This window comes from Glycine max, chromosome 12 (assembly GCF_000004515.6).
Source record: "Glycine max cultivar Williams 82 chromosome 12, Glycine_max_v4.0, whole genome shotgun sequence".
In the NCBI taxonomy this organism is placed as follows: domain Eukaryota; kingdom Viridiplantae; phylum Streptophyta; class Magnoliopsida; order Fabales; family Fabaceae; genus Glycine; species Glycine max.
Genome location: NC_038248.2, coordinates 4,767,047 through 4,794,058, shown reverse-complemented (window position 1 = coordinate 4,794,058; position 27,012 = coordinate 4,767,047). Strand labels below are relative to the sequence as shown.

General features: G+C 34.0%; 4 protein-coding genes across 5 annotated transcripts; 2 read left to right on the top strand and 2 right to left on the bottom strand.

Moving 5' to 3' along the window:
* The first annotated feature begins 327 nt into the window (after window positions 1-327).
* On the top strand, window positions 328-13,670 carry LOC100776374 (probable histone H2B.1). The gene is made up of 2 exons (XM_003539643.5): window positions 328-859; window positions 13,235-13,670. Exons 1-2 carry the CDS (start codon window positions 417-419, stop codon window positions 13,668-13,670), a joined length of 879 nt encoding a protein of 292 aa, XP_003539691.2. The 5' UTR covers window positions 328-416.
* LOC100778668 (probable histone H2B.1) lies at window positions 5,543-6,292 on the bottom strand. The gene has a single exon (XM_003539648.5). It carries the CDS (start codon window positions 6,178-6,180, stop codon window positions 5,731-5,733), a length of 450 nt encoding a protein of 149 aa, XP_003539696.1. The 5' UTR covers window positions 6,181-6,292; the 3' UTR covers window positions 5,543-5,730.
* A 1,604-nt stretch (window positions 13,671-15,274) lies between the features above and the next one.
* On the bottom strand, window positions 15,275-17,796 carry LOC100306540 (uncharacterized). 2 transcript variants are annotated; one of them, XM_006591760.4, is made up of 5 exons: window positions 17,541-17,796; window positions 16,132-16,438; window positions 15,920-15,988; window positions 15,717-15,823; window positions 15,275-15,562 (listed from the first exon to the last, which is right to left on the bottom strand). In XM_006591760.4, the coding sequence occupies exons 2-5, from the start codon at window positions 16,319-16,321 to the stop codon at window positions 15,488-15,490; spliced, it is 441 nt and encodes a 146-aa protein (XP_006591823.1). In that variant the 5' UTR covers window positions 16,322-16,438; window positions 17,541-17,796; the 3' UTR covers window positions 15,275-15,487.
* A 3,440-nt stretch (window positions 17,797-21,236) lies between these two features.
* LOC100775827 (THO complex subunit 4A) lies at window positions 21,237-26,392 on the top strand. Its single transcript, XM_014764535.2, has 5 exons — window positions 21,237-21,543; window positions 21,648-21,803; window positions 24,968-25,036; window positions 25,120-25,301; window positions 25,996-26,392. Exons 1-5 carry the CDS (start codon window positions 21,382-21,384, stop codon window positions 26,168-26,170), a joined length of 744 nt encoding a protein of 247 aa, XP_014620021.1. The 5' UTR covers window positions 21,237-21,381; the 3' UTR covers window positions 26,171-26,392.
* Window positions 26,393-27,012: the final 620 nt, after the last annotated feature.

The following is a 27,012-nucleotide window of genomic DNA, read 5'->3' as shown; positions in this document are numbered from 1 at the left end:
TCCCATTTTTATAATTAACCGTCTAGAGAGGATGGAGGGAGATGATGTCTATTTGGGCGCGCAAAGAAATCAGGGAAGAGAGGGATTTCAATTTTATGGAAAAAGAGAAAAAGCATCTTAACCGTCCATCTACAGGGTCGTCAATCGCCAGCTCATCAATCCGCACCTCATTCAACTTAATCTTAATCGGTCGTGACCGGCTATTTTCATTTACTTCGAAAATTGTAATTTGACAGATAAAGAAGACCCACGTCATCGATCTGCGCCAACCCCCCCCAGCCAATAAGAAACGAAAACGTTTCTCTATATTAATCATCGCTGCAATCCATTCTCATTCACAACTCCAATCCCTCTTCGCTTTAGCAAATTCCAATTCCCAATCCAAAACCCTAATTTCGTTCAAAGAACCAATTGTGATGGCACCAAAGGCAGAGAAGAAGCCAGCGGAGAAGAAGCCCGCGGAGGAGAAGAAGTCGACGGTGGGAGACAAGGCTCCGGCGGAGAAGAAGCCGAAGGCCGGAAAGAAGCTTCCTAAGGAGGGAGGAGCCGGCGGAGAAGGGGGGAAGAAGAAGAAGAGGAACAAGAAGAGCGTGGAGACATACAAGATATACATATTCAAGGTGCTGAAGCAGGTCCACCCTGACATTGGTATCTCAAGCAAGGCCATGGGAATCATGAACAGCTTCATCAACGACATCTTCGAGAAGCTTGCTCAGGAATCTTCCAGACTTGCCCGCTACAACAAGAAGCCCACCATCACTTCAAGGGAAATCCAGACCGCGGTCAGGCTTGTGCTGCCCGGTGAATTGGCCAAGCACGCCGTTTCTGAGGGTACCAAGGCCGTCACCAAGTTCACCAGCTCTTGAACTAACTATATCTTATCGATTTTCTCAGGCTCTTGTTTCTGTATCTATGGCTGTTAGGCCTATGCTTAGATTTGAATCAGTAGGTTTTTTGGGGGGTTTGGGGGTTAGCATTTGTAATTGAAGGAATGTTAGTGGTTGAGTTGTTTATGGAAGTGGTAGGATTCATTGATGATATAGGAATGCAGTAATTTTAGTATGGTTTGTGTGTTATACTTTCAACAATCTCTAATTGGGTGATCCGTTAATGCAATATTTGTTTTTGAAAATTGTTTCCTTGAATTTTCAATCAGGTTCGAGTAGCGCGTAATATGTTTTGAATTATCTGTTACTTTTATCATAGAGGAATATTAGGGACATGTTAGGTGCACCCAGCAATTAGGTGAATGGACAAAATTGTCCTTGCGTTAAAAAAAATAATTTCTTCTTCCAGAAGAACAAATTGTTATTCTTCCGAAAGAAGGTTCTTCCGGTAGAACAATTTATTCTTTCGGATGAACAATTTGTTCTACCGAAAGAACCTTTTCTTTCGGTAACTTCTCTATAAGAAGGTTTTTCTGATAGAATAAATTGTTCTACCGGAAGAACCTTCTTCCGAAAGAAGGAATTATTTTTTTAATACAAGGACAATTTTGCCTATTCACCTAATTGCTGGGTGCACCTAGCATGTCTCGGAATATTACTCTAATGTATTAACTATACACCTTGAAATTGAAAGAAGTAAAAATGAGTCACTGACTTGTTAAATTTTGAGTTGGTCTTTCGAGTAATGTTTGATATTTTTAATATTTACCGATGGTAGAGACCTACTGATGATTTTGAAAATGGAAATGGATTATATATAGGAGATTCGCTTGTTATAAATTTTACGTTTTATTGGTTGGTTTGTCGAGACTTGATTTCTTTAAATGTATGATCTTTAGACACTTTTGATATTGGAATTTTTTTTAATCGTGAGTTTTATATTTAAAAAAAATCCAATTAGGATGACATATTGCATTATCGTGGAATTGATTACTTTTTCTATGAATCGTTGAATTGAAAAAAGTGGAAGCAATTATTTGTTACTTTTTAATTTGGCAAAATTACAAAATTGATCCTCCACTTTATCTTTAATTATGAATTTGGTTTCCTTATAATGTAATTCACAAATTTGATTCCACATTATATGAAGGCTTTCTTTATGCTGAATGTTGGGGAGTGTTAGTTTCGTTATTATGCCATCGTGAAGTTTCAAGTAATTTCTGATTTTTATTCGGTCTTTAGCGGGTCATGTTTAGTGCAGGGGGGGTGCTGTTTTTTTATAGCAGTAATGATTCGTGTAAATTTTGAGGTATGGCGGTTACTGCTTGTGGCTGTCTATTTCTATTAATTATTGAAATGTTTTGCCTTCAAAAAAAAATATGGAATTGGAAAATTTGAATATAATTCAAACACTATCCAAATACTTTATCACAAAATTTATAAGAAAATGTATAGGAAAATAAATCAAAAAAGCATGTACAAGCAATATTGATGTATTGTTTGGATCCCTTCAGCATTTTTTAGTAGAAATATTTGGTTGCTTTGTAATGATTAATCAGGCTTGAAATATTGTAGGATGATAGCGATAAGAAAGAACAACGGCCTCACACGATGCATGTTCGAAAAAAATCCTACTAGACACTGCACGTTATATCTTGATTTTGTTGATGGTAACATCTAAGAATTTTGAGCATATTGTGCTCTTTGAAGTTAATTGACAGGTTCAGATTTCAAAATATATTTGAAATATTTCAAAGACAAGTTCCGATTCTTAACTTGACAAAACAATTTCTTTTGGATGCAAAATGACCGTGAAAAATGTAAAAGGATTAAAATGAATGACTTTTGTAAAACAGAGATTAACCAAAAGATTTTCATTTTACAGGAGACTAGAGTTTATACAATTAGATAAGCTAAATTAAATGTAAAAAAATTAGTCTAAAACAGTGTACAGTACACGCAGTCTACCCCTTTTTTACAGTTAAATGCCTGCAAATAGGTTGTAAATCAGTTATGAATGTGCATTGCCAAGAAATCTCTGGCATTAAAGGTTGTGCGAAGAGATCTGGCCGATTAGTTCTGCGTTCCACTCACCTATCAATGAGAACGCTAAACAGATAAATAATCATTCTATTTTGCAATATCTGCAGATTCATTATACAAGTTATCTACACTACTGCTATGATTATTACTTGAATAGCTAAATCCATTACTAAAAGTACATAATCCAGTCTAACATCTCTTTCTCACCCAAACATATTAGGCACCTCCATAAGGCTCCAGGACTCTTGTTAAATAGCTCTTATTAAGCTCAGTGCACTAGAGCACCTCAGATGGAGTTACTGTAAGACTATGTTTGCATCGATGAAAAAAGATTAATAGAATAGAATCGATTAAAATTAAATGGACCTTAATGGAATAAAACTTTCATTCCATTGTTTAGAGCAAAATTTCCATTTCATTGTCTAGGTAAGGAAAAGAATGGGAATAAATTGTTTTATAGCTATATTAGCCTTATTTTTAAAAATATGAACTGCAATATATAATTATGATGAAAAAGGATGTATGACTTATTAAAAAACATTCATTTTCGTTGTTAGAAAGACAAACGACACAATTGCATTAAAACATACACAAACGCCAATCCATTGTTAGAAGAACAGCAGAGTCACTTAAACATCTAACAGTACCAATCAAATTAACAAAAGGTAAAAGCATTTAACAGCACACTTCACTTTCCCCATTCATACCACAAATCGGATTTAATCATTGTATGAATTTCCTTTTAGCCCATTTGTTCAGAACTATACAGAGGCACAAGGTATAGTCCCCTAAGATGTTAAAAACTAGATCTCCTGATGTATATACAAACAATCCAAATCAGCATTGTTAGTTGCAGAAAACCAGAAAAAGCTTTTAACATAAACATAATGTGTCTCGAAAAAAATCTCATTAAAAAAGGATCGTTGTCTGAGCTAAATATCCAGCTCCATTGATGTACATGACTTGTATAAGTCCAAAGATCGGTTAACTACACCGAAAACTTTCAAGGTGTGAATTCGTGAAACATAAATAAATGTTGTCCAATTATATTTTCCTTAATTCAAAGAATGCCCACATTGTGGCACATATAAGGTACATCAAATGAAGAATTGTCAAACCCTGTGATATCCTAAAGTCTGGATCTTTCATTCATTCCCATTAGAAGATAAAGAAAATACAGCAGGCAATAATGCTCATGAATTACATAGAATACGAGGAAGGGGGAAAATTACCTTGAGCGGTGCAGTGGATCGTCAACATTGAAATAGTGATGGAGCTCTCAGTTCTCAAAGTCATCCGACTGCTGCATTTTGTTTTGAGAGGGGTATTGAATGAGAGTAATTAGGGAGTAAGGATAGACAAGTAATTTTATAAAAAGTTACTCTTTGTTCCATATCACTCCTCCCAATTTGGAAGGGAAGAAAAATGAGATCCAGTATCTGAAACAATAAGGAACAAGACGCACTTATAACAACGTTAGATGAAATAGAGCAAACGTTGATGCCAAAAAAAAACCCACATAATTTTAAGACAATCATATATACAAGTGAATTCATATTAAACAAATTGGGAAAATAAAAAATAAATACTTGGCCATTCATTTCTTTGCGAGCTGTGGTGGCAGTAGTTTCAGAAATGAACCGAACAAATCGATACCCCCTTGATTTCCCGGTCACGTGATCACATAGTACTTTAGCTGCAAACGGAAAAATAAAGAATTGGTTGCAACATAATTATATATATAACCAATTTGGGAAGCCAAAGTACGAGAAAAAGATCTTTGATTTTACCTTCAATGATTTCACCGTGTTGCCCAAAAGCATCTCTGAGAACCAGTTGATTGGTATTGTAGGAAAGCCCTTTGTTCCAAAACAAAACAGTTAAAATTTAAAATAGTAGACCAAATAACAAAACTCAAACTACAATTATTGTTAGTAATAAATATAATTAAAGGATAAATTTAAGAAGTTGGAGAAGACCTACGACAAATAACTTAGTTGTTGAATGGTGGCGCGTGCATAGAAATCGAGGTAAAGGGAAAATAAGAGCGCTGTGACTCACTAGTGCACTGATTACACACATAACTGTGAACTTTCAATTGACACCCGAAACACAATAAAGCACTTTCAAATAAAATTGTTCTGAGCCATCCCATTCCCCACCGGTGACAACTTAAGAGTGAAACAGAGTACATTTAAATTTCCTTCTTGGACTTGGAGTAATTTACTGGTCGTACCATGTGTTAAGTTACTTCTAATCGGATCTGCAAGTGTATTCCAGCAGCTAAAATAGTTTCATCGGTTAAAAATTAAATTTCACAGTTTGTAAGTATGGTTAATTCATCAAGTTTTTCGTGTCCGAATTCAAATGATTGTTAGTTCATCTTAAAGACTACAGTATTTTCAGCTTGAGGTTGAGACTCTAGTAAACTTTCTATTTTTTTTAGCACAAAGGAGTTGAGCCAGAAGGTTGAAGGGGTTGACACCCCAACTGAGTGCACACCAACCCGTACAACCCCAAAAGAAAAGTCATCCCAAAATGTCCTGTTCGTACCAGATAGCGCAATTAAAGTAATCAACATAAAAAAAAAAAAAAATCCATAAACGAACATGTTAGAGAATCTTAAATGCATTAATACTGAAACAGCCCACTCCATGTACCATACCAAGAATATACTAACTATATCAGCACCACTACAACGTTCATGCACAATTACTGATCAAAATCCAAACATAAGTCTCCAGATACATAGAACAGATTTGTGTGTGCAACCAGAAACAAAATCCAAATAATAGTCGGTTCATGAGCTGGTGAACTTGGTGACGGCCTTGGTACCCTCAGAAACGGCGTGCTTGGCCAATTCACCGGGAAGCACAAGCCTGACCGCGGTCTGGATTTCCCTTGAAGTGATGGTGGGCTTCTTGTTGTAGCGGGCAAGTCTGGAAGATTCCTGAGCAAGCTTCTCGAAGATGTCGTTGATGAAGCTGTTCATGATTCCCATGGCCTTGCTTGAGATACCAATGTCAGGGTGGACCTGCTTCAGTACCTTGAATATGTATATCTTGTACGTCTCCACGCTCTTCTTGTTCCTCTTTTTCTTCTTCCCCCCTTCTCCGCCGGCTCCTCCCTCCTTCGGAAGCTTCTTTCCGGCCTTCGGCTTCTTCTCCGCCGGAGCCTTGTCTCCCACCGTCGACTTCTTCTCCTCCGCGGGCTTCTTCTCCGCTGGCTTCTTCTCTGCCTTAGGTGCCATCACTGATCCACTACTTCGTTCTTTGAAGGTATTAGGGTTTTAGATTGGGAATTCGAATGGCTAGAATGAAGAATGGGTGAAGTTGTTAATGAGAAATGTCTGTAGCCATGATTAATTAATATATAAAAGGGTTTTCGCGTTCTTATTGGTTCGGAGAGTTTCGCGCGGATCGATGACGTGGACCTTCCATTTTTTGTAGACTGAGATGCGGATTGATGACGTGACGTTTGAAGGACGGCTGAGATGTTTTTTCTCTTTTTCATCAAGATTGGAATTTTGAGTCTCTCGTCTTTTCACTTTTCAATGCGCGCCCAAATGGACATCTCCCTCCGCTTCATCAAGCGTGGTTCACTTCATCATTAGTTAGCGCTTGTTGTCCCAAATCCTGAGCTCCAAATCCATTAGTGGCACTTGGTAAAAAAATTATTTTTGTTTAGTTTCTTTGATTTTTTTTTTTTTTGTGAATAAGTTTGTTTGATACGTATCTTATGTGTGATAAAGGGGAAAGGAAACGATGCAGGAACAAAATTTTGAAATATAAATTGAGGGAAAAGTGAAAGGAAAAGAAATTTAAATTTATCTTTCTAGAAGTCAATTTTTTCTTTTTTCTTCTCACTTTCTCTTCAATTAAATAAAAGAAAAAACATCATTACATACTTATTCGTGTTTTCATTCCTTCCATTTTCATCTCCTCTCCAATCTTCTTTATTTGAATATATAATATTAATGAAATGCAATAATTCATTCATTTTTATTAATTTATTGGCTAAACTATCATTTTGATCTCCAAAAGTGTAATATATTGTCACTTAGATATAAGTATCAAAATGTCATTTAGATTTGTGAAAATCCAATTTGTTTGTCATTTTAATTCCTTCAATAAAAATCTTTTGCTAAAGTTGATATATATTCGTACATGACACATTATCTGTCTATGTCACAATTGACATTTTGATGCATATGGGGTAATTGACCATATGCACATGATATTTCAATCGGAAATCATGATAATTGTAAAATATGAGTTAATTTAATAGTAAATTTTAACTAGTAAATGAGTGTAATTTTTTTACTTTATTATTATTTTTAATAAAATAATAAATAAATTAACATTTTTGTTATTTTTTATCAACAAAAGTCAAGAGAAAGAAGAATTCAAGTACTTTGAAGGAAAATTGAGGCAAAAAGTGGAAAAAAAAACCTTGAAAAAAAATTGAAAAAGTGAACAGCTCGTTTAGCGCATCACTGAAGCTTATCGTGTGCCTACGCTTAGTGCACAGAAAAGTCCACAATGAAATCTAAAGGTGCGCTTAACACGAATGTCCGCACTAAGCACGAAATCAGCGTGAAAATTAAGTTACTTGTGCCTATATAAGGAGGAGGAAGCAAAAGAGAAAAACACACCGAGTCTAAAAGCTATTCAAAACAGTTTCTATTGTCTCTTTTCTACTCTTCATCTCTATTATGTGGTTTGGTCATTCATGCATCTATTTTTAGGGATTATACATTGGGAAATGGTAATGTCTAAATAATTGGGAAATGACATCTCAACATTGCATTACTAGGGATAAAACGACTTTGTTGTACCTTTGCATACATATTTACACTTAATGTTGTTTATGATTCAATCTTATATCTTTACACTTAATGTTGTTTATGATTCAATCTTATATCTTTACACTTAATGTTGTTTGTGATTCAATCTTTACAAAGGGATTTGGGAGAGAGAATACATAAATTAGGCTCTTCATCATGAGGGATCAAGGTTGAGCATGTTAGTAGATGTGTATGAAAATTGGAAAAACAGTTAATAGAGAAAAACATTAATATTGCATCAAGAGTAGTTAGACATGCTAGACCCTAATATTATCACATTCTAACTTCATCTTTTGCATTTACATTATTATTTATTTTTCTTGTTATCCTTTTCTTTTCCCTTTTACCCTCAAATTTTACACTTATAATTCCCTTTCTCTTCTACTTCTTCTCTTGCTTACAAATTGGGTATTTATCTACACAAGTACAAACAAAGTCTCTGTGAACTTGACACTCAATTTTTCATTTTAATATTTATTGCTTGTGATAAAAATTGGTAAACTTATCAATCTCTTAATAGACCAAAATGATAATAATTGAACTGTTATTTATCCTATACGTGTACATTGTCACTTGTTATTGTGTACTGAACTATCACGTGTCATCCACATGTGTACCTTCAACTAGCACATAGGCAAGTAGTGTGTCAGAGATAATTACGAATATTAACTTTAACAATAAGACTAAAGTGATAGTCAAATTACACTTTCAAGGACCTAAAAGATAGTTTCATACTTTTATGGACTTAAGTAACCATGAATTACAATTTTGAGGACCAAAGCAACAGTATATCCTTAATTCATTTTATTTTTTTGGGCGCATGTTGTGTTTTTGGTATATGTATATGTTAATTGCTATTCATGAGTATTAAATGCATTAAAAGTAGGATAAAAAGTAACAATGTACCACTAATTTTATGGTTTCTTTTGTGAGATTTGTAAATAATTTTATTTTTGTGTGAATTTATACAATGAAAACTCCATTTGGATGACTAAAGTTGAACTTATTTGGATTTTTAGGCTAAGGAAGAGAAGATTTTGAAATGCTACTGAAGGACTCGCTCAGCGAGCCAGATTGGCTAAGCGAGATTCATCCACTTAACGAGAAGGCCAGTTCACTCAACGAGAGTGAAACCCAAGAGAATGTTGGGTCAGAGAGCAGCGTGCTTAGCGTGCAGCCAGCCCTCCTTGTGAGGGTTTTGTCTCTTCTCGCGCTTAGCGCGTTCAAGCCCGCTTAGCGCCCAGTCACTAACTGTCGCTCGGCGAGACATGCTCGTTGAGCGCGCTCTCGTAAGCTGAAAAACCCAAAAGTCTTTAAAAACTAAAAGAGGAGGGAAAATGGAGCGTCAAACAACATGGAAAGGAAGGAATATGGCACCAAGGTTGAAATTAGACATTTTTCTTCACATTTTCACTTCACCAGTCCATTCCCATCTTATTTTCATCCTTGTATCAAGCCCTCCTTGTTAATGGAGGGCTAAGCACTTCATTGTTGGGGAGTTTTTCCATTTAACACTCTTGATGTAAAAACTCTAACTATCTATTTAATATTATTACTAGTGTTCTCTGTTTCTATTTGTGTTTATTTTTCATATTTGTGGCTTGATCACCCATTTATATGTTTTATAAGGTTTTAAGTATTGAAAAATGCTTTTAGTCCTTAGAACTTGGTAGAGCAGCTAGAGGCCTGCATTTCTAAGAATAATGTGTAGTAATCTAGTAAATATTGCATCTTTTGCATGATGCAACTCGCTTAGAATGAATTTGTTGAGAAATCAAGAACAAAACTAGGAGGGCTAGGCTCTTTCATGTGAGGAATTACAGTTAGAGTAATTTAATGGTGCAAAGAAAATTAGAACAATATTAAATAGAGAAAATTTTCTTTAGTCACATCAAGAGAAAGTTCAGTAGAATATTCTCCAACACATTCATCTTGGTATTTGTTTTATTATACAATTTTGCGTCTGTCTTTGTCATGTGTTTTTAAGCTTAGAAAAAGTATTCCAGGAATTTGAAATATGAACGAGTTATTTCATTTTATTTCACTACAATTAAAATTGTTTACAAACTGAATATGCGTCATCAAAGTATAATAAATTTTTTGTGGACACGATACTCAGTCTTACTGTTTTAATTAATACTTGAATGAATTGGTGCACTTACCAATCGTACTAATAATATATCTATAATTTTCTTGTTTAACTTGAATTAGTTGAGTATATTATTATTGTCACTTTTTTTCTAACACTTTAACATAAATACCTTAACAAATTAAACATATTTACCATTAAAATTAAGGCTAGACATAGAATGGTTTTTTTTATATAAATCTAATTCATATTCAAGTCATATCCATTTAAATAGTATGGGTTTGAAATTTATATCCACTTAAATGGATATGAATCTTAATATATGATTTGGATTTTTATAATTGATTTGAAACTGATTTCAAACCACAAAAACCAACTTAGTTTAAAAACTGATTTTATGGTTTAGAACTACACTTGAGTTCAAAACACAATTTTAAGATCAATTTATGGTTTGAATTTATAATAGATCGTGTCCAAAACAGATCTTAGGTTAATTTTAGTAAGGGCATCATCGACCTGGTCTAAGTTAAAGCATATTCGATTTATGCTCAACTTGTTTGAGGTATTTTTCCATGTCAATTCCTATTGGGTGAGAATAAATTGGATATTTAAAAGTGTAATATAGATATCCAATTCATATCCCATTAAATGATTTGAATTTAAATTCCCAAAAAATGAATTTGGACATGAAACCAATCCAATCAAATGGATTTAAAGTGATTTTGATTGGTGTGGTTTGTCAACTAAGCATAGAGAAAGGAGTTCTGAATTGATTATTTTAAAAATTCTTTCTCAATTAAAAATCTTTTATAAAATTATATTAGGATTTAATGAGAATATTCATTAATCAATTCAAAAGATAGATGGTTGTTCTATTCAATCTATGATTGGTCCAAGTTACAAATATTAAATGGAAAACATGGTTAATCAACCGATATAACAAAATTATAGGTCTAATACTTTACAAAAAATCAAGCCATAAAAAGTTAAAGAGATAAAGGCACAAAGGTTTTATACTAGTTCAATCTTTAATATCTACATCCAGTTGCTCAAATAATCTTAGGGTGCATTTGATACATGTTATGATATAGGAAAACAAGAACATGTTAAATATATTAAACTTACATGACAACTTTTTATTGTGTGCATGGTTTGATGGACAATACAAATACTATAAATTTTAATAAAATATAATTTTTAATTTTAATTATTTTAAATATGCATTATTATTATATTAAAGCATCGAAAAACTCACATCATTTTCATAATCCTTCACCCATTTACTTTAATGTATTTTGAAATGGATGAATTCTAAAATATCACAAGTGTGATTCCCTATGCATCGTTGGGAGTGATTATTTAAAGGATGAGAACATTTTTTTATGGAAGTGTGAAGACCTTTCTTACACTATAAATCGGTATGGTTAACTCCACATTGAACATCTCATGCACAACAATGAACATCGCAAGTGACTATTCCATGCGTACAAGATGTTTTGTTTCCTTATTATTCATTATCGAATGTAAATCTTTATTGTATGGAGGATTCAAAAGTAAACTATGAAAATGAAGAAATTATCGCATAAGTGGAAGAAGGAAGACAATTACAAATATGCTATATAGATAAACAATACAAAGAGGTAAAGGTTAGAAGACTATATATTACAATGATTTTTAAATTGGTTCGATCACCCCAACGTAAATCCAATAGTCAAGTTTCAACTTGAGATTTTCCATTGAGTAAAGGACGTACATAGATAAGATTGATTATGTATATACCTTCGATAACTTGACTAGAACTCCCCTCTTTGAACTTTACACCTAACCATCGAGACAATAAATACAGAAATTGAATTGACTATGTTTGTAGTTTCGATAACCTCACAAAAATACCCTTCTTTAGACCCTAAACTTGTCCCATAGGGATCACACACCCAAATGAGTATGATAATGAAGATATAGGCTAATTATACTTGCTAGTCTCGTAATCAAACAAGGATCCCCTACTTTTTCTTAGATAGCCTTGAGTGGCAACTTGCTAACTATGGCTCTCTATAGCTAGCATAACAACTTAGCATTATCTTTTTCTTACTTTAGATACATATCCAGGATTCATGTTATTTGGCATTTGCATTCTCTATTATTCCAGACTTTGACACTATAACTTTTGTTGAGCTTTTATACTCTACGTCCAATGTAGGTGCATTGAGCTTTATGATGGAGGCACTTATTTATAGTGTGTGGGGAGTGAATTTGGACTTTTCAAATCAAAAGATATGTTAAGATTAAATTTATATAAGATATATTTCAAAATGGGAGACAAAAAAAGTAAGAAAGGACATAAACCCAAAACCCTCACTCCTTAAACCCTAGATCACCCATCTGTGTCCCCACCCAATGGCCCCAAACTCCACCACCACCATTGCAATAGATAGTGTATTATTTGTCGACAACGTTGAGCTCGTCAAAACCACTACCTCTCGATTGGAGTTAGTCCTAGTGGCCAATCCATCTGTGATTATTTTTTTATAATGATTTTAGTTAATATATTATTTAATATTTTTTCTCCTAATTTTACAATTTTAAATAGATTTTGACCTATTAGAGATAATGTGTTTAAAAAAATGTGTTAGAAAATATATTTTAAAGACTCCCATTTTTTTAATGTGCACAAATATTCATGAGCATCGGTAGATAATTACTAAAATAATATTAAAATATACTAAAAATACTTTAATTAGTATTTTATTTATTCATATAGTTTGTTTGTTTTAAAATAACATAGTTTAATATCCCATGATACCAATGAAAATAATTTAATTTAAAAACTAAATTTAATGAATCAATTAAATAGTTTTTTATTTAAAAAACCCACCAAAATAATATATTGCTAACATTTTTCATTAAAGGAACTTATTAATATTATCTTAATTTAAATATAAATTACTAAACATATTTAATAAAATCAAATTCGTTTGATTTCAAAGGTAAGCAGCGCAAGTAAATCCTAATGAATGGGAAGGACCCATATGGGCGCGCAACCAAAACTGAGAAGTGAAAAGGGGAAATTCTAGTTTTCAGGAAAAAAAAAGAAAATAATCTCAGCCGTTGATCAACATGGTTCTTAAATCGCCAGCTCATCAATCCGCTTCTCAGTCTAAAAAAATGGAAGGTCCACGTCATCGATCCGCGCGTAACTCCCCTCGCCAATAAAAACGCGAAAACCCTTACATATATTAATTAACCATCGCTTCAAACATTTCTCATTCACAACTTTACCCACTCTTCATTCTAGCAATTCGAATTCCCAATCCAAAACCCTAATACCTTCAAAGAACCTAGTAGTGAATCAGTGATGGCACCTAAGGCAGAGAAGAAGCCAGCGGAGAAGAAGCCGGTGGAGGAGAAGAAGTCGACGGTGGGAGACAAGGCTCCGGCGGAGAAGAAGCCGAAGGCCGGAAAGAAGCTTCCGAAGGAGGGAGGAGCCGGCGGAGAAGGGGGGAAGAAGAAAAAGAGGAACAAGAAGAGCGTGGAGACATACAAGATATACATATTCAAGGTTCTGAAGCAGGTCCACCCTGACATTGGTATCTCAAGCAAGGCCATGGGAATCATGAACAGCTTCATCAACGACATCTTCGAGAAGCTTGCTCAGGAATCTTCCAGACTTGCCCGCTACAACAAGAAGCCCACCATCACTTCAAGGGAGATCCAGACCGCGGTCAGGCTTGTGCTGCCCGGTGAACTGGCCAAGCACGCCGTTTCTGAGGGTACCAAGGCCGTCACCAAGTTCACCAGCTCTTGAACAAAATATCTTAACTTTGTTTACCTCGCTCTTGTTTTGCTTCATGTGTATCTGTTAGATCTAGCGACCCTATGTTTAGGTTTGAACTGGTAGCTTTTTGGTTTTTAATTTGTAAGTGAAGAATTAGGATTGGGTTGATCCTCTGTGTATGGAATTGGTAGAATTGATCATATAGGAGCAATTTGATAAAAGGAATGGTTGTTTATGAACTCATGATTCTCTATCTTCGCTCTACTGTATATTTTTGTATGCCTTTCTTTCTCGATCATTATATGACGATGACCTTAGAAAAATTGTTCCCGGGTTTTTAATATGGGGTGTAATTTATTCTATAAATTGGCTGAATATAAAGAAAACAATTATAAAAACTGTAGCTGACGTGATATGATAATAATTATGAAGAAAATTGTTGAAGAGTTAATATGGTTATGAGGGTTTTTAGTGGTATTATTTGCTCGGTCCGTTTAATGATTCTTGATGAATTTGGTCTTTAGCTTAGGTCAAGTACTCTGGTTCTCACAGACCACATTTTGCAGAAGTGTAGAATTTGAAATGTAAGTGTAAAATGTGTGATTGAATTGTATGTCTATTTTTATAGAACGTCACATTAGAAAATGACTGAAAAGTGATCGCTGTTCATGACGATGCCCAATTGAAGGTTTTTATCCTGTTAACTTCATTTAAGATTTCACAGTATATTTGTTGATGCCTCAAGCTCTTTGGTATGATAATGCATCTTATTCATACTTCAATGGGCAACTGTAGAGTAATAACCTTCATTCGTTCTTGACGTTGTGTGAATTAAGAATATATTTGTGTTACGGTTCTCAGGCTATGAATGTGTATTTGCAAAAGGATATATATCCTTACCTGTACGTCAAAATTGCTTCAGAACGAGTGAATGACTGCTACGACAATTCAGATCTCAACCCAAACATTTGCCAAGTCATTGAGATTTCAAAAATCTTTTAATTGGTTCTTAATTTTGTAAAACACCAGTGAAAAAATATATAAAAAAATTTAAAGTGAATTACTAAAAATCAGATTGAGTGTTTAGATTTTTACTAAAATAAATATCTTATTTATACTTTTTTGTAAAAATAATTTAAGAACTTAATCTAAAGAATTCGGTCTAACTTATTACAGATCGAAGTCAGGATGTAAATTAGTTTGAATGTACTAGGAAATCTTTGAATGTAATTTAAAGAGAATTGATCTAATTAGTTTCACATTTTAGTCAATTATTAGTGAAAACAGAAAAATAATCATTCCATTTTCCAATATGTGCATATTCATGTAATGGTCAAATATAATAGAACTTTTAAGTTATCTGTTATAAAGAATATTTGTTGAATAACTAGTAATCCCATTATAAGTGTCAAGAAAATAAAATGGGAAACTAAAGATGAACTTTTGTTGCCAATATGTCACACTCATCTTTCTATTTCAAGTAACAATTTACGGAAAAAAAAAGAAAAGAAGAAACAAACAGAAAAACAGCTTGGTCCCAAATTATATATTGTCAATGATCTTATGATATGATATTAGTATTTCAAGGGCAAGGGATATGAGAACATCAATTCAAGCCATCCATCAAAACAAAATGAACCCTAAATTATATTTTGTTATTCATCGGATATTAGCATTTCAAGGTCAAGGAACATGAGAACAACAATTCAAGCCATCGAAACAAACTGAGACTATCTAGATCGCCATCAAATGAAAAAAGGTGCGTTGAATGGCTAAAATTAAAAGCCAAAACTATAGACTTCGAGTATCACAGTTAGAAAGTGAATATGTTGCAACCATGAACTGTTTTATGAATTGTTTGGCAGACTTAGTCGCTCGCCTTTGTGTGCATAACTCACCCGAATGCGTCTTCCATCCAGTATCTGTGAGATGATAAGGAACAAGGTCCACATATAATAATGTTGGGTGAAATAGAAGCTAAGTTTTTAGCCAGTAAATCTGCATATTTTTTAAAGACAGTGATATATAAAAGTAAATTCATATTAAATAAAAATGGGAACTAAAAAAATTAAAAACCTGGCCATTCATTTCTTTGCGAGCTGCAGCAGCTGTAGTTTCAGAAACGAACCGCACAAATCCATAACCTCTTGATTTCCCAGTCACATGATCACATATTACTTTAACTGCAAAAGAAAAAAAAAATGAAATGGTTGCAACTGCAACATAGTTACATGACCAAATTGGGACTCAAAATAAGAGAAAAGGATCTTTGATTTTACCTTCAATGATTTCACCATGTTGCCCAAAGGCATCTCTCAGAATCGGTTCATTGGTATCATAGGAAAGCCCTGTATTGCAAAACAAAATGAAAAAACTAACAGTTAAAATTGAACATTCAAGATGAATTATCAAAACTCAAAAGGTGCAAAGTGCAATTATTATTAGTATTTTTTTAAAAAATAAAGGAGAAAAGAAAGAAGCTGGAGAAGACCTGTGACAAACAACTTGGTTGATGAATGATGACGCACACATAGAAATCTAGGTAAGTGGAAACGAAGAGCGCTGCCATTCACTAATGCACTGGTTATTTGCATAACTGTGAACTTTAAATTGATATCCGAAACACAATAAAGCATTTTCCGCAGGCTATGGGTGAAACCACAAGCCGTTTTCACATACATTTCTTCTAAGCCATTCCATTCCTGGTTCCCTACAATGACAGGCAAAACGACACACTCTCCAGCTAAAGAGTGAAAAGGAGGAACTACAAATCAATTCTCAGTTACTTCCAATCTGATCTGCAAGTATAATCCCAAAGCTAAACAAAATCTCCATTAAGAATCAATGTCTACAGTGAGTATGCTTAATTTGTCAATAGGATATACTACACCAACAAGGTTAGCAATTACACAGGGTTCCTCTACTTACTAGATTTGAGTAATTATACTTTCGACTGATTCACAATATTATGTTGTGTTCTGTATTGCATGAACCAACTTGATGGCAACAAAACGTTGATATAAAGTGCCAATTGCATACCATAATGCAAGTAGGCAATCAAGATCACACAACAGAGTAAAATATAACATTCACTTTATAAGCAATAATTCTCTTAACTGGTGAATAATAAATTGAGTGTAATAAGGGAAAGGTGTCACATGCTTGCAGCATGAAACAATCATAACATATCAATTAATTTGATAGAGAAAAAGAGATTATAGAGCAAGGTTTATGATCATTCTAACTGAAATAATTAGACTCAAGTATAATCCTTATAGCTGGTATTTGTTTACTCCATCTTAAATCACGTTAAAGCTACTAAGCTACCTTAGTGGCCTAGACATGTGTTTCCAGTAGCAAAGACCAGCACCTGAGACTAGCAATTCTAGTCAATACTAAAACACAAATGTTTGATGTAAAAACAATCAGACTTTAGACACTTATTTAGCTCCTTTCTATACTAATATTGTTATCAAGAAGAGTTTTATGTGTACTGGGCTATTAGATTACGTTCATGAGATCATTCCAGACATTAAGTACTAATCTAATCTCAAAGATTTCTCAAGAGTTTTACTGATACACCATATTTTAGGATTTAGGATTATTCTCCTAGCAAGTAACTGTTCCCCTGTTTAAGTATAAACTATAAAGGCTTACAATGAGGAATAATTGCTTTTAAAGAGTTCAACTCAGTTCTAGTTACTCATTCACCTCATTATGGTTCAGAGTCATACACAAATAAACTAAATGTAACTAAATTTTCAAACAGCAAAGCTCTTGAGAAGGTTTAATTCATGTGTGAGGGAAACTTGAATAGAACCCAGCATAACCCCACAGAAAAGTGAAATCAATCTCCATGCAAAAAATTTCGGAATAAAACAATTATGGGTTAAAGATTACCAATGAAGACTCAAATCCACTTCCTCCCCCAGTTGTAAGAAAAAAATCTAGAGCGATTCCTACTCCAAGCAATGCAACTCCAAGGTAAGAAATAGAACTGTTAAAATGGTTTTCTGCATTGAGAGAACATGGGTGGGAATTGGATGATTCACAGCATGCATGGAGATTGGGTAGATGAACAAAGCCCTCTTTTCCTCCGTGCAACAAAGGTGCTCGCAGTGAGCGGAGAAAAACTATTTGCTCCATGTTAATCGTACATGGGCCGCAGAATCCACAAACCCTTTATTTTCACAAATCACGTTTTTTTCTTTTCTCTCTTCACACCTTCGCTTTTTTTTTTTTTTGTCATTCTAAAATACTTAAAACTATAGATACCGTCAACGAAAGAAAAGAAAAAGAAATTCAGATAAATTTTTTAAATTAAAACAGTTTAAAAGCGTGTGATTCACACCAAATTTTAAAACTTTCCTTTAGGAAAAAAATGTTTGTATTAATCCTTTTACACAAACTTGATTCTCGTCCTTATACTTTTAAATTGATTAATTTAGTTCTTCAACTTTAAAAAACTATGAATTTAAATTGTCTTTCAACTTTGTGACAATTAAAAACTTCCATGTTAAGTTTAAACATGAAGAAATATTAAATTAAGATACTTTCAAAAGTTGAAGTACTAAATTCATCAATTTAAAAGTGCAGACCAAAACCAAGTTTCACCAAAAGTTTAAGAATTAAAGACTCATTTGTTTTTTTGTTTTGAATAAAACCCTTCCCTTTCCTTCCCCACTATGTGTGTGTTTGAAACCAATAAAAATGAGTCTAGAGTTAGTCAATTTTTTTTTATCAATAAATGTTAATGGTTCATTTTTTTTACTCAAACTTGATTAAAGCTTTAACCAACATGCTTGACACTTCTCCCATTATACGATTTAGAGGAACAAATGTGAGTCACTTTTGAAGCTACTTTTAGTAGTTTTTAGATTCAAAATTTAACAGGTCATAGACATCAAAACTTTTTTCTTTCATATTTATACTATCACACATATAATTTTTATCTTAGCCTTTTACATAGTACGTTTTTATCTTAGTCCAAATGTATGTTTTGATTAAAATTTGCAAACTTAAATTTACATATAGGTTATCTTTGAGAAAACTAGTTGGAAGCTAAAACTTAACTTATTAAGTTACAAATATTCAATAAAATTAATTATTGACGTGATTGAAAAGTGTAAAATGACAAAAAATAATATAATCATGATTTTTTTATAAAAGGATAACTAGGAAGTTGAATAAATATATTAAGGATAAAAATAGAAGAAAATATCAAAAACTAGAAGTTAACATTTTTTGAAATGCTATAAAATGTTACTTCAAGTAACATTAAAAAAAAAATAACGCTAGAAGCTCTATTGAAAAACTACTAAGAAAAACTTATTTATTGAACAATCAAACAAGTTTTTAAGTTAATAAAAAAAGTTACAAAATAACTAAAATATTTTACCAAACATAACTATTGAATTTGCAAAAATATCCCAATAGTTGCTTCTTTGAATTTGAGTTTTTGGACTAAATTTTAAATATTTGTTATCATTATAAAAGATTTTATCCTCAAACACACCCACATTTAATAAACATGTGTTATCATTCTCTTCTAAACAGATATTTTTGAACTCTTCTATTAAAAATCCAAATGCACCCGCATTTAATCAATATATATTAATATAAAAAGGCTTAAATATATTTAAAAATTTGAAAATAATTGCAAGATAATATATAATATGAAAATAAATCTTAATACATTCAATACTCTTTAGGACACACACATAGTTGTGAGATAATATATAGTATGAAAAGACTTAAATATATTATTCATCATTACAATTTAGCATTATTTTTGTTTTCATCCTTATAATTTTTTTTTGTTTAAGTTTTTGTAAAATATATTTATTTTGTTTTTCGTCCTTAAAGCCCTTTGAATAATAAAAAATAAAAAAAAATATTGTGAACAATGAAAAAAATATTATCTAAAGCATTTTAAGGACGAAAAATAAAAATATACATATTACAAGAACTAAAATGAATATCTATGACAGCATACTAAACTATGAAAAACTTATCAAAATTAAAAAATGACATCCTTAAGAATGATAATATAGGAATGCAAATATTGCATGTGCAGGTTGATTCTCTTGCTATTGTCAATAGCATCAAGGGGGACTCAATGGGGTGTGTGATTGGACCAACTTGGTTCGTGCAGGGCAATTCTTTATTTTCAATTATTCACATCTTACAAGGAGACAAATCATTGTGTTGATGCTTTAGCTAATATGGCTTGTGAGATAGAGTTATATCTCATGAGGTTTGGTCATCCTCCAACCTAATTAGTTCCTCTGGTTAGCATGGATGTTAGGAGAATTGCTACCGCTGGTATAATTCCTTTGTAATCTTCTCTCTTTGGACTTTATAGTCCCTTTCAATACCAAAAAAACAGAATGATAATATTAAAAAATATATACCTATTTAGTATTTCTTGAGTGCTTACTTAAAGCTAGCCTAAACATTGATGTCTAAACTCGGTCCATGGTCAAGTACTCTTACATATGATATGTGCTTTATGACAATTAGAGGCTAAGACAAAAAATTACATCCCACAAAAGGATTTCTCTTCTGCGATAGGAGAAAACCAACCAACAATACTAGTTTAAACCTTTTGACATTTTGAAGGGTTACACATAAAAACACTCAGATGGACTAACTGTAGGACATCTTTTGCTGTAAAAAAAAAATAATAGCAGATCTTTTTGACGACTTTTGAGAATTTTCTCTAACCAGAATAATATCATATTTTAGTTTTGACAATTAGTGTTCAGTAATTTTTATTTCCTATAAGATAATTTTTTTTAAAAAAAATAATTAAATTTTCTTTTCTTTCTATTTTATTTTTGAAAATAATTATTTTCTTTCTATTAACTACGATAATTATTCACTATCCATTATCCAATTTGTAAGATTTATACTTATCCCTTAAAAAAAAGTTATACTTACCGACCCCTCTCCATAAGAATGAATTCACGTCAACACTCAACAATACTCACAATATATATACTTATCCCTTAAAAATTATATAATATTTTTGAAAAAAATAATATATAATAAATTATATATTAATATAATTAGTTCGAAAACAATATTTAGTTAAAAATTATCTTATCTGGTGGTTACTTTGATATGTTATCTTATCTGGCTTAGATAGAAAAAAGATTTAAAAACTTTAAAGATCCAATCAGAGAGACCATTCTTCTCAATATCTTAGTATCTATAAGTTGTATATCAGTTTACAACTTAATCATTTATTTTAGAAAATTAAGATATTTAGTGCTTATATTTTAAAAACATGCAATTTTATTTTAAAATACAATCATTTAATTTTTATATTTTAAAAATTCATAATTTTAATTTAATATTTAATTTTTCTTATATTTTATGATTAAATAAATTATTTTTGATGATATCTTAAATAAATAGGTTAGATTTATGATTTAACTGAATAAAAGAAAGAAAAAAAAAAGACGTAAATAAAATAATTAAATATCTCTATTTTAAAATAAAAATATCAAAATTATTGATTTTTTAAAATAAAAAAACTAAATATTTTAATTTTAAAATAGAAGAACAAATAGATAAAAAAAAAAACAGGTAAACAGGGAAGCCTTAAATCTATCATATCACCAGCCACCCTTCTCCCGTATCTCACTTCCTCGACGAAACCCTAAGCTTCCCCTTTCTTTCACTCTCATCAGATCCTTTCGTCGTTGCGCGAAACCCTATCTCTGAACCAGCAAACATGTCTGCAGCCATGGATATGTCGCTCGACGACATAATCAAGAACAACAAAAAGTCTGGATCCGGAAGTTCACGTGGCCGGACCCGACCCTCCGGATCCGGACCTACTCGCCGGCTCCCCAACCGTGCCGCCAACCGCGCCGCACCTTATGCCCCCGCTAAGGTACCTTTTACTTTCATCTATTTTTTAGTTTTTAATTTCGATGCCTTCGGTTTTCGATTTCTAACCCTAATTTTGCGTTGGATTTGGTTAATGATCTGTTTTAGGCGCCGGAGGCAACGTGGCAGCACGATTTATATGCAGATCAGCATGTGGCTGCGGCGGGGTACCCTGCTCAAGGTGGTCGTGCGGCTTCCATAGAAACTGGGACCAAGCTTTACATTTCAAACTTGGATTATGGTGTTTCCAATGATGATATTAAGGTAATAATCATCTCTTTGTTTTTCTTGTACTTTGCGTTTTGTTTTTTTATTTGGTATGACCTTGAATTTTCGCGCTGAATTTTAGTATGAGAGATGGCGGTGATATTTGAGAGTTTGTAAGAATTCCTTGTTCTGTATTGTTTGTTGCTAGTGTTTGCATAGTTTGGGAGAGGCCCCTTATTTTATTTTATTTACAAAGGAAGAAGGTAGGTGCGATCATACCAGCACTAATGCACCGGATCCCATCAGAACTCCGCAGTTAAAATTATTACGGCGGGTGATGGAGCAATATCGCATGGCCCAACAAGACTTGCACTTGATTTTTATTGACTTGGAGAAAGCGTATGATAGAGTGCCTAGAGAGATTTTGTGGAAAGCTCTAGAGAAGAAAGGGGTTAGGGTTGCATATATTCGAGCTATCCAAGATATGTATGATAGGGTATCGACTAGTGTTAGGACACAGGGTGGAGAGTCAGACGATTTTCCCATCACAATTGGTTTACATCAAGGGTCAACCATTAGCCCCTACCTTTTTACCTTAATTCTGGATGTCCTCACGGAACAAATCCAAGAGATAGCGCCGAGATGCATGCTTTTTGCAGATGACATAGTCCTCCTTGGAGAGTCGAGGGAGGAATTGAATGAGAGGTTGGAAACTTGGAGACGAGCTCTAGAAACACATGGCTTTCGCCTAAGCAGAAGCAAATCGGAGTATATGGAATGTAAGTTCAACAAAAGAAGGAGGGTTTCTAACTTAGAGGTGAAAATAGGAGACCATATTATCCCTCAAGTCACATGGTTTAAATATCTTGGGTCGGTAATACAGGATGATGGGGAAATTGAAGGGGATGTGAATCATCGCATTCAAGCAGGATGGATGAAATGGAGAAAAGCATCGGGGGTGTTATGTGATGCAAAGGTACCGATCAAGCTGAAGGGAAAGTTTTATCGGACTGCGGTAAGACCGGTGATTTTGTACGGAACAGAATGTTGGGCGGTCAAGAGCCAACATGAGAATAAAGTCGGTGTAGCGGAGATGAGGATGTTGCGGTGGATGTGTGGTAAGACTCGACAGGATAAAATTAGAAACGAAGCTATTAGAGAGAGGGTTGGAGTAGCGCCTATTGTAGAGAAGATGGTGGAAAATAGACTTAGGTGGTTTGGGCATGTAGAGAGAAGACCGGTAGACTCTGTAGTGAGGAGAGTAGACCAGATGGAGAGAAGACAAACAATTCGAGGCAGAGGAAGACCCAAAAAGCCTATAAGAGAGGTTATAAAAAAGGATCTCGAAATTAATGGTTTGGATAGAAGTATGGTACTTGATAGAACATTATGGCGGAAGTTGATCCATGTAGCCGACCCCACCTAGTGGGATAAGGCGTTGTTGTTGTTGTACAAAGGAAGAAGGTACTTGAACAAATTATGTGAGGGATGCAACAGGTTATTGTTATGTGAACTGTGAAGTGTATGTTTGTGCAAGTATCTTTGTGATTTCGTTTATGTTGGGTTCTGCGGATTTTCACTTTGTATCTTTCAGAAGCTACTCCTTGTGAAAACAAACACACAATTAGTGTTGTCACCATATCAATTCAAGCTGGGAAGCAGGCTACAGTGGGAGAGGGGATTAGGTCTCCCACCATGGGAAAGTTATTTAACACCGCTAGATGTATTGATTTTTAAATCAATGACCAAGATTTTTTCCTTTTTCTGTTCTACCTCTCTCTTTCCCTTTTTTTTTTCTGGCTTCTTCATCGTCGTGCTGCCACGACACTCCCCCTTCAACTCCTTCTTCCTCCATCTAGTTCCCCCTATTCTCGCACACACACAACACAGGATAGAGGATCTCAAACCAGCAACACCTTTTTCATTTGTACATCACCTTAACAAATAGAGATGAAATTAAAAAACAGAACAATATATGTGATTGAGTGAGCCACAGTCTGGTCAGGTGTGCCCCCTTCACACCAAGCCCCCCTCAAGCACCACGCTTCCATAACTAGAGAATATCAGGACCAACGTAAGGAGAATCAATCATGAAAAGATAGAATAAAACAGAGACCAGTAAAATTCTCAAGAATATAAGGATCAACTGTCTCCTCTTTCACCGCAGCGCTCTGCCGTCCGCTGCTAGGAGCGATTTTTGGCGGCGGTGCAACTCTTTGTTTTCTCTTATTTCCTTCTTCTCTCCTTCCTTTTGTACTAAACTCCTCTCCGGCCAGAGATTGTTGCGGCAGTGCCTCCACAAACATCCCCCCTATCACATGCATTGCAAGCACCACAAGAGATCACCCTCTGGCAGCATCTCTTCCGCTCCTGTTACGAGTAACGTCGCAGTTACCGCTGCAAGTTGCAGCGCCGCACTCCAACCCCACACCCTTTCTCTTTACCACAGCAGCCTCTGAAATTAGGGCTGGAAAGAGAATCAGGAAAAGGGGTAGAAAGGGAAAAAGCTAAAAAAATAAAAAGAAAATCCTGATCATAGATTTAATTATCAATATATCTAACAGTGTTAAATAACTTTCTCATGGTGGGAGACCTATTCCACTCTCCTACCTTAGCCTGTATCTTCAAACTGGTTGCTCTTTATGCTTCTTATTACTTTTCCTCTGCTTGGGGCCTCATGCAGACACAATAGTTGTTACTCATTTTGGAAAAAAAAGTCAAAAATATGTTCTTTGATGTGTTTGAGTAAACAATTTAATTAAGCACATATTTTTACCAATTTCCCAAGAGAGCTTCAGTTTATTTTTCCAAAACAAATATTTGTTTCCAAACATCTCAATTAGGACAAACTTTATTTTGAATAATATTTTCTTGTTTGATAATTTTTTAGAATGATAGATTAATATAAATTCGAAGTCCTAATCTTTTATAAACCTTATATAACTCTCTTAAGTTTAAAAATAATAAAACAATGTCCTCCCTTCCCTGTCCTTGCAATACCAACTCTCTAACAGTCCCTTAGGTATGCCTTTTGGTGCCTTTGACTACCTTGGTCTGCCTACATTCTACCCCAAAATCTAATATGCCTAGTTCTTTATTTTATTGAGAAAGAAAGCAAATATTTAATTGCAATAATATATTCTTCCAAAATAATAATAAATGTGTTACACTCTTTTAGTTTTATGATCAAAGTTTTGAAATTCAATTTTCTTACTATGCAGGAATTGTTTGCTGAAGTGGGTGACTTGAAACGGCATGCGGTTCATTATGACAGGAGTGGCAGATCAAAGGTATCTTATCTTATTGACATAATGTGGTCCTTCTGGTCAATTTGTTCTGTCTTGCAGTAGTTTAGAAAAACTCTTTTTAATAGGGTACAGCAGAAGTAGTATTTTCACGACGAGCTGATGCTGTATCTGCTGTAAAGAGATACAACAACGTTCAATTAGATGGGAAACCAATGAAGATTGAAATTGTGGGAACAAACATTTCCACACCTGGTGTAGCTCCTGCTCCTAACGGAGCTATTGGAAATTTTAATGGAGTTCCTCGAAGGTATGCACTTGCTTAATGACTCTGTTCTTTAATCATATGTTCTTATTTAATTTGATTTTTGGAGTCATGAACCTCTCTTACATTCTATGGTTTAGATTTTTTCCCCTAGATTTGACTGGTGATTATGGATGTGTATATATCGCTCTATGGTTTGAAATTGAATTCATTTCAAATCTCACTAGAAAACTTAACGATTCTTGCTTTATGGTGTTTGCAATTAGTTTATGACTGTTACTAGTGTCCCTGTTGCTAGCAGTTTTCATTCTTTAAAATGGCTGAAAGCTTTTGGATATTTTTAATTGAGTTAATTACTTATTGTTCCTTTTACATATTGGAAGTATCTTAACTGTTTGATGCCCTACCATATGCTCGCTGTTGAGATAACTGTCTGTCCTTTCATTTTACTTTTGTAAAAGTGACCCTGAATAAGTGAATTGCCATTCTAGAGTTAATTTAAATCACTATCATTCTCTATGGATGCATGAAGGCTGCGTTTCTTTGTTTCCCATACAAGATTCCATATTTTTTTCTATCTTCTCTTCTGGATTTTATGTTTAGCATTTTAATTTGAATCAATAACTATGTCATGAGATGGCATTTAATGTTTTATCAGAAATATTTTTTTGGTTGTGATGGTTTAGTTGGCTGTCTTTTTTTGCATTAAAGATGACCGTGTGTTGTTGAACTGGCTCAGTGGACAAGGAAGAGGTGGGGCATTAAGAAGGCCAGGAGGAAGAGGGCAAGGCATTCGAAGGGATCGGGGACGGGGAAGAGGTCGTGGTGGAGGAGGCCGTGGTGAAAAGGTATCTGCTGATGATCTTGATGCTGATTTGGAGAAGTATCATGCAGAGGCAATGCAATTGAACTGAAGGAATTGGCCATATTTTATTTTCTAGCTATTACATCTATGATTATTAGGAACTTGGTGATGGAACACCATGTGTTTATGTATCTTTTGCACTGGCCTACTTTTTAGGGAAAGGGAATGGATTTCCCAAGTTAAAACGTTTAGACTTGCCATATGGAGTTTGGGCTTATGTTGTCTATTATTGATTTTCCTTGGGTATGATATATGGATTACGAAACAGAAATCACCATGTAACATGAAGTCAAGCTTGCCTTCACTGGCATTAATTTGTTTTAACAAGTGGATTATGGAAGTGGGAACCATGATCACGTCTATCAATGTACAAAGAAATGTTTGGCTGCAAAATGTGGCAGGCTACAGAATTCACCCACAGCTGCTTTGTTGTTTTGGTTAAACCATACCAACACACTGGAATCTTCAAATAAGGTAGATTCCCTACCTCTTCTTTTAACACCCTCATCCCCGGAAAAGAGTCATGTGATCTCTGTTATTTTTATGACATTGTCATGTGCTAAACTAGTTTGATATAGTTTATTAAGGTTTGTTATCATGAGATGTTCGTACTTGTTTTAGGTGTGAACTTCTTTCCTGACTTTCTGGTAATTTTGGCTTATTATCTAGTGAGATGGAATCTATCATCTGTTCTATTTGACTTCATCGGCCGATTGCCCTGGTCAAGATACATGCCTACAGATGAAGATTGCACTCCTGGCTAAGGATGCTATAGGAGTTAGTATTTATTTTACATTTGCTGGTCATGCTCATTCATGTCCGGTTGTCTGTGCTTTGTGTATTTTACACCCGCTGTAACCCTGCTTTCCTTGTACTGAATCTGTGAGAAGT

What these genes read in the sequence shown, in the direction of transcription:
- LOC100775827 (XM_014764535.2), top strand. Translation starts at nt 21,382, where the DNA reads ATGTCTGCAGCCATGGATATGTCGCTCGACGACATAATCAAGAACAAC. An exon ending in ACAGGAGTGGCAGATCAAAG is followed by an intron (nt 25,037 to 25,119) that starts GTATCTTATCTT and finishes TCTTTTTAATAG; the next exon opens with GGTACAGCAGAAGTAGTATT. An exon ending in TTTAATGGAGTTCCTCGAAG is followed by an intron (nt 25,302 to 25,995) that starts GTATGCACTTGC and finishes GAACTGGCTCAG; the next exon opens with TGGACAAGGAAGAGGTGGGG.
- LOC100306540 (XM_006591760.4), bottom strand. Translation starts at nt 16,321, where the DNA reads ATGTATGTGAAAACGGCTTGTGGTTTCACCCATAGCCTGCGGAAAATG. An exon ending in AACCAAGTTGTTTGTCACAG is followed by an intron (nt 15,989 to 16,131) that starts GTCTTCTCCAGC and finishes TTTGCAATACAG; the next exon opens with GGCTTTCCTATGATACCAAT. An exon ending in ACATGGTGAAATCATTGAAG is followed by an intron (nt 15,824 to 15,919) that starts GTAAAATCAAAG and finishes TTTCTTTTGCAG; the next exon opens with TTAAAGTAATATGTGATCAT.
- LOC100778668 (XM_003539648.5), bottom strand. Translation starts at nt 6,180, where the DNA reads ATGGCACCTAAGGCAGAGAAGAAGCCAGCGGAGAAGAAGCCCGCGGAG.
- LOC100776374 (XM_003539643.5), top strand. Translation starts at nt 417, where the DNA reads ATGGCACCAAAGGCAGAGAAGAAGCCAGCGGAGAAGAAGCCCGCGGAG. An exon ending in GCCGTCACCAAGTTCACCAG is followed by an intron (nt 860 to 13,234) that starts CTCTTGAACTAA and finishes GGCACCTAAGGC; the next exon opens with AGAGAAGAAGCCAGCGGAGA.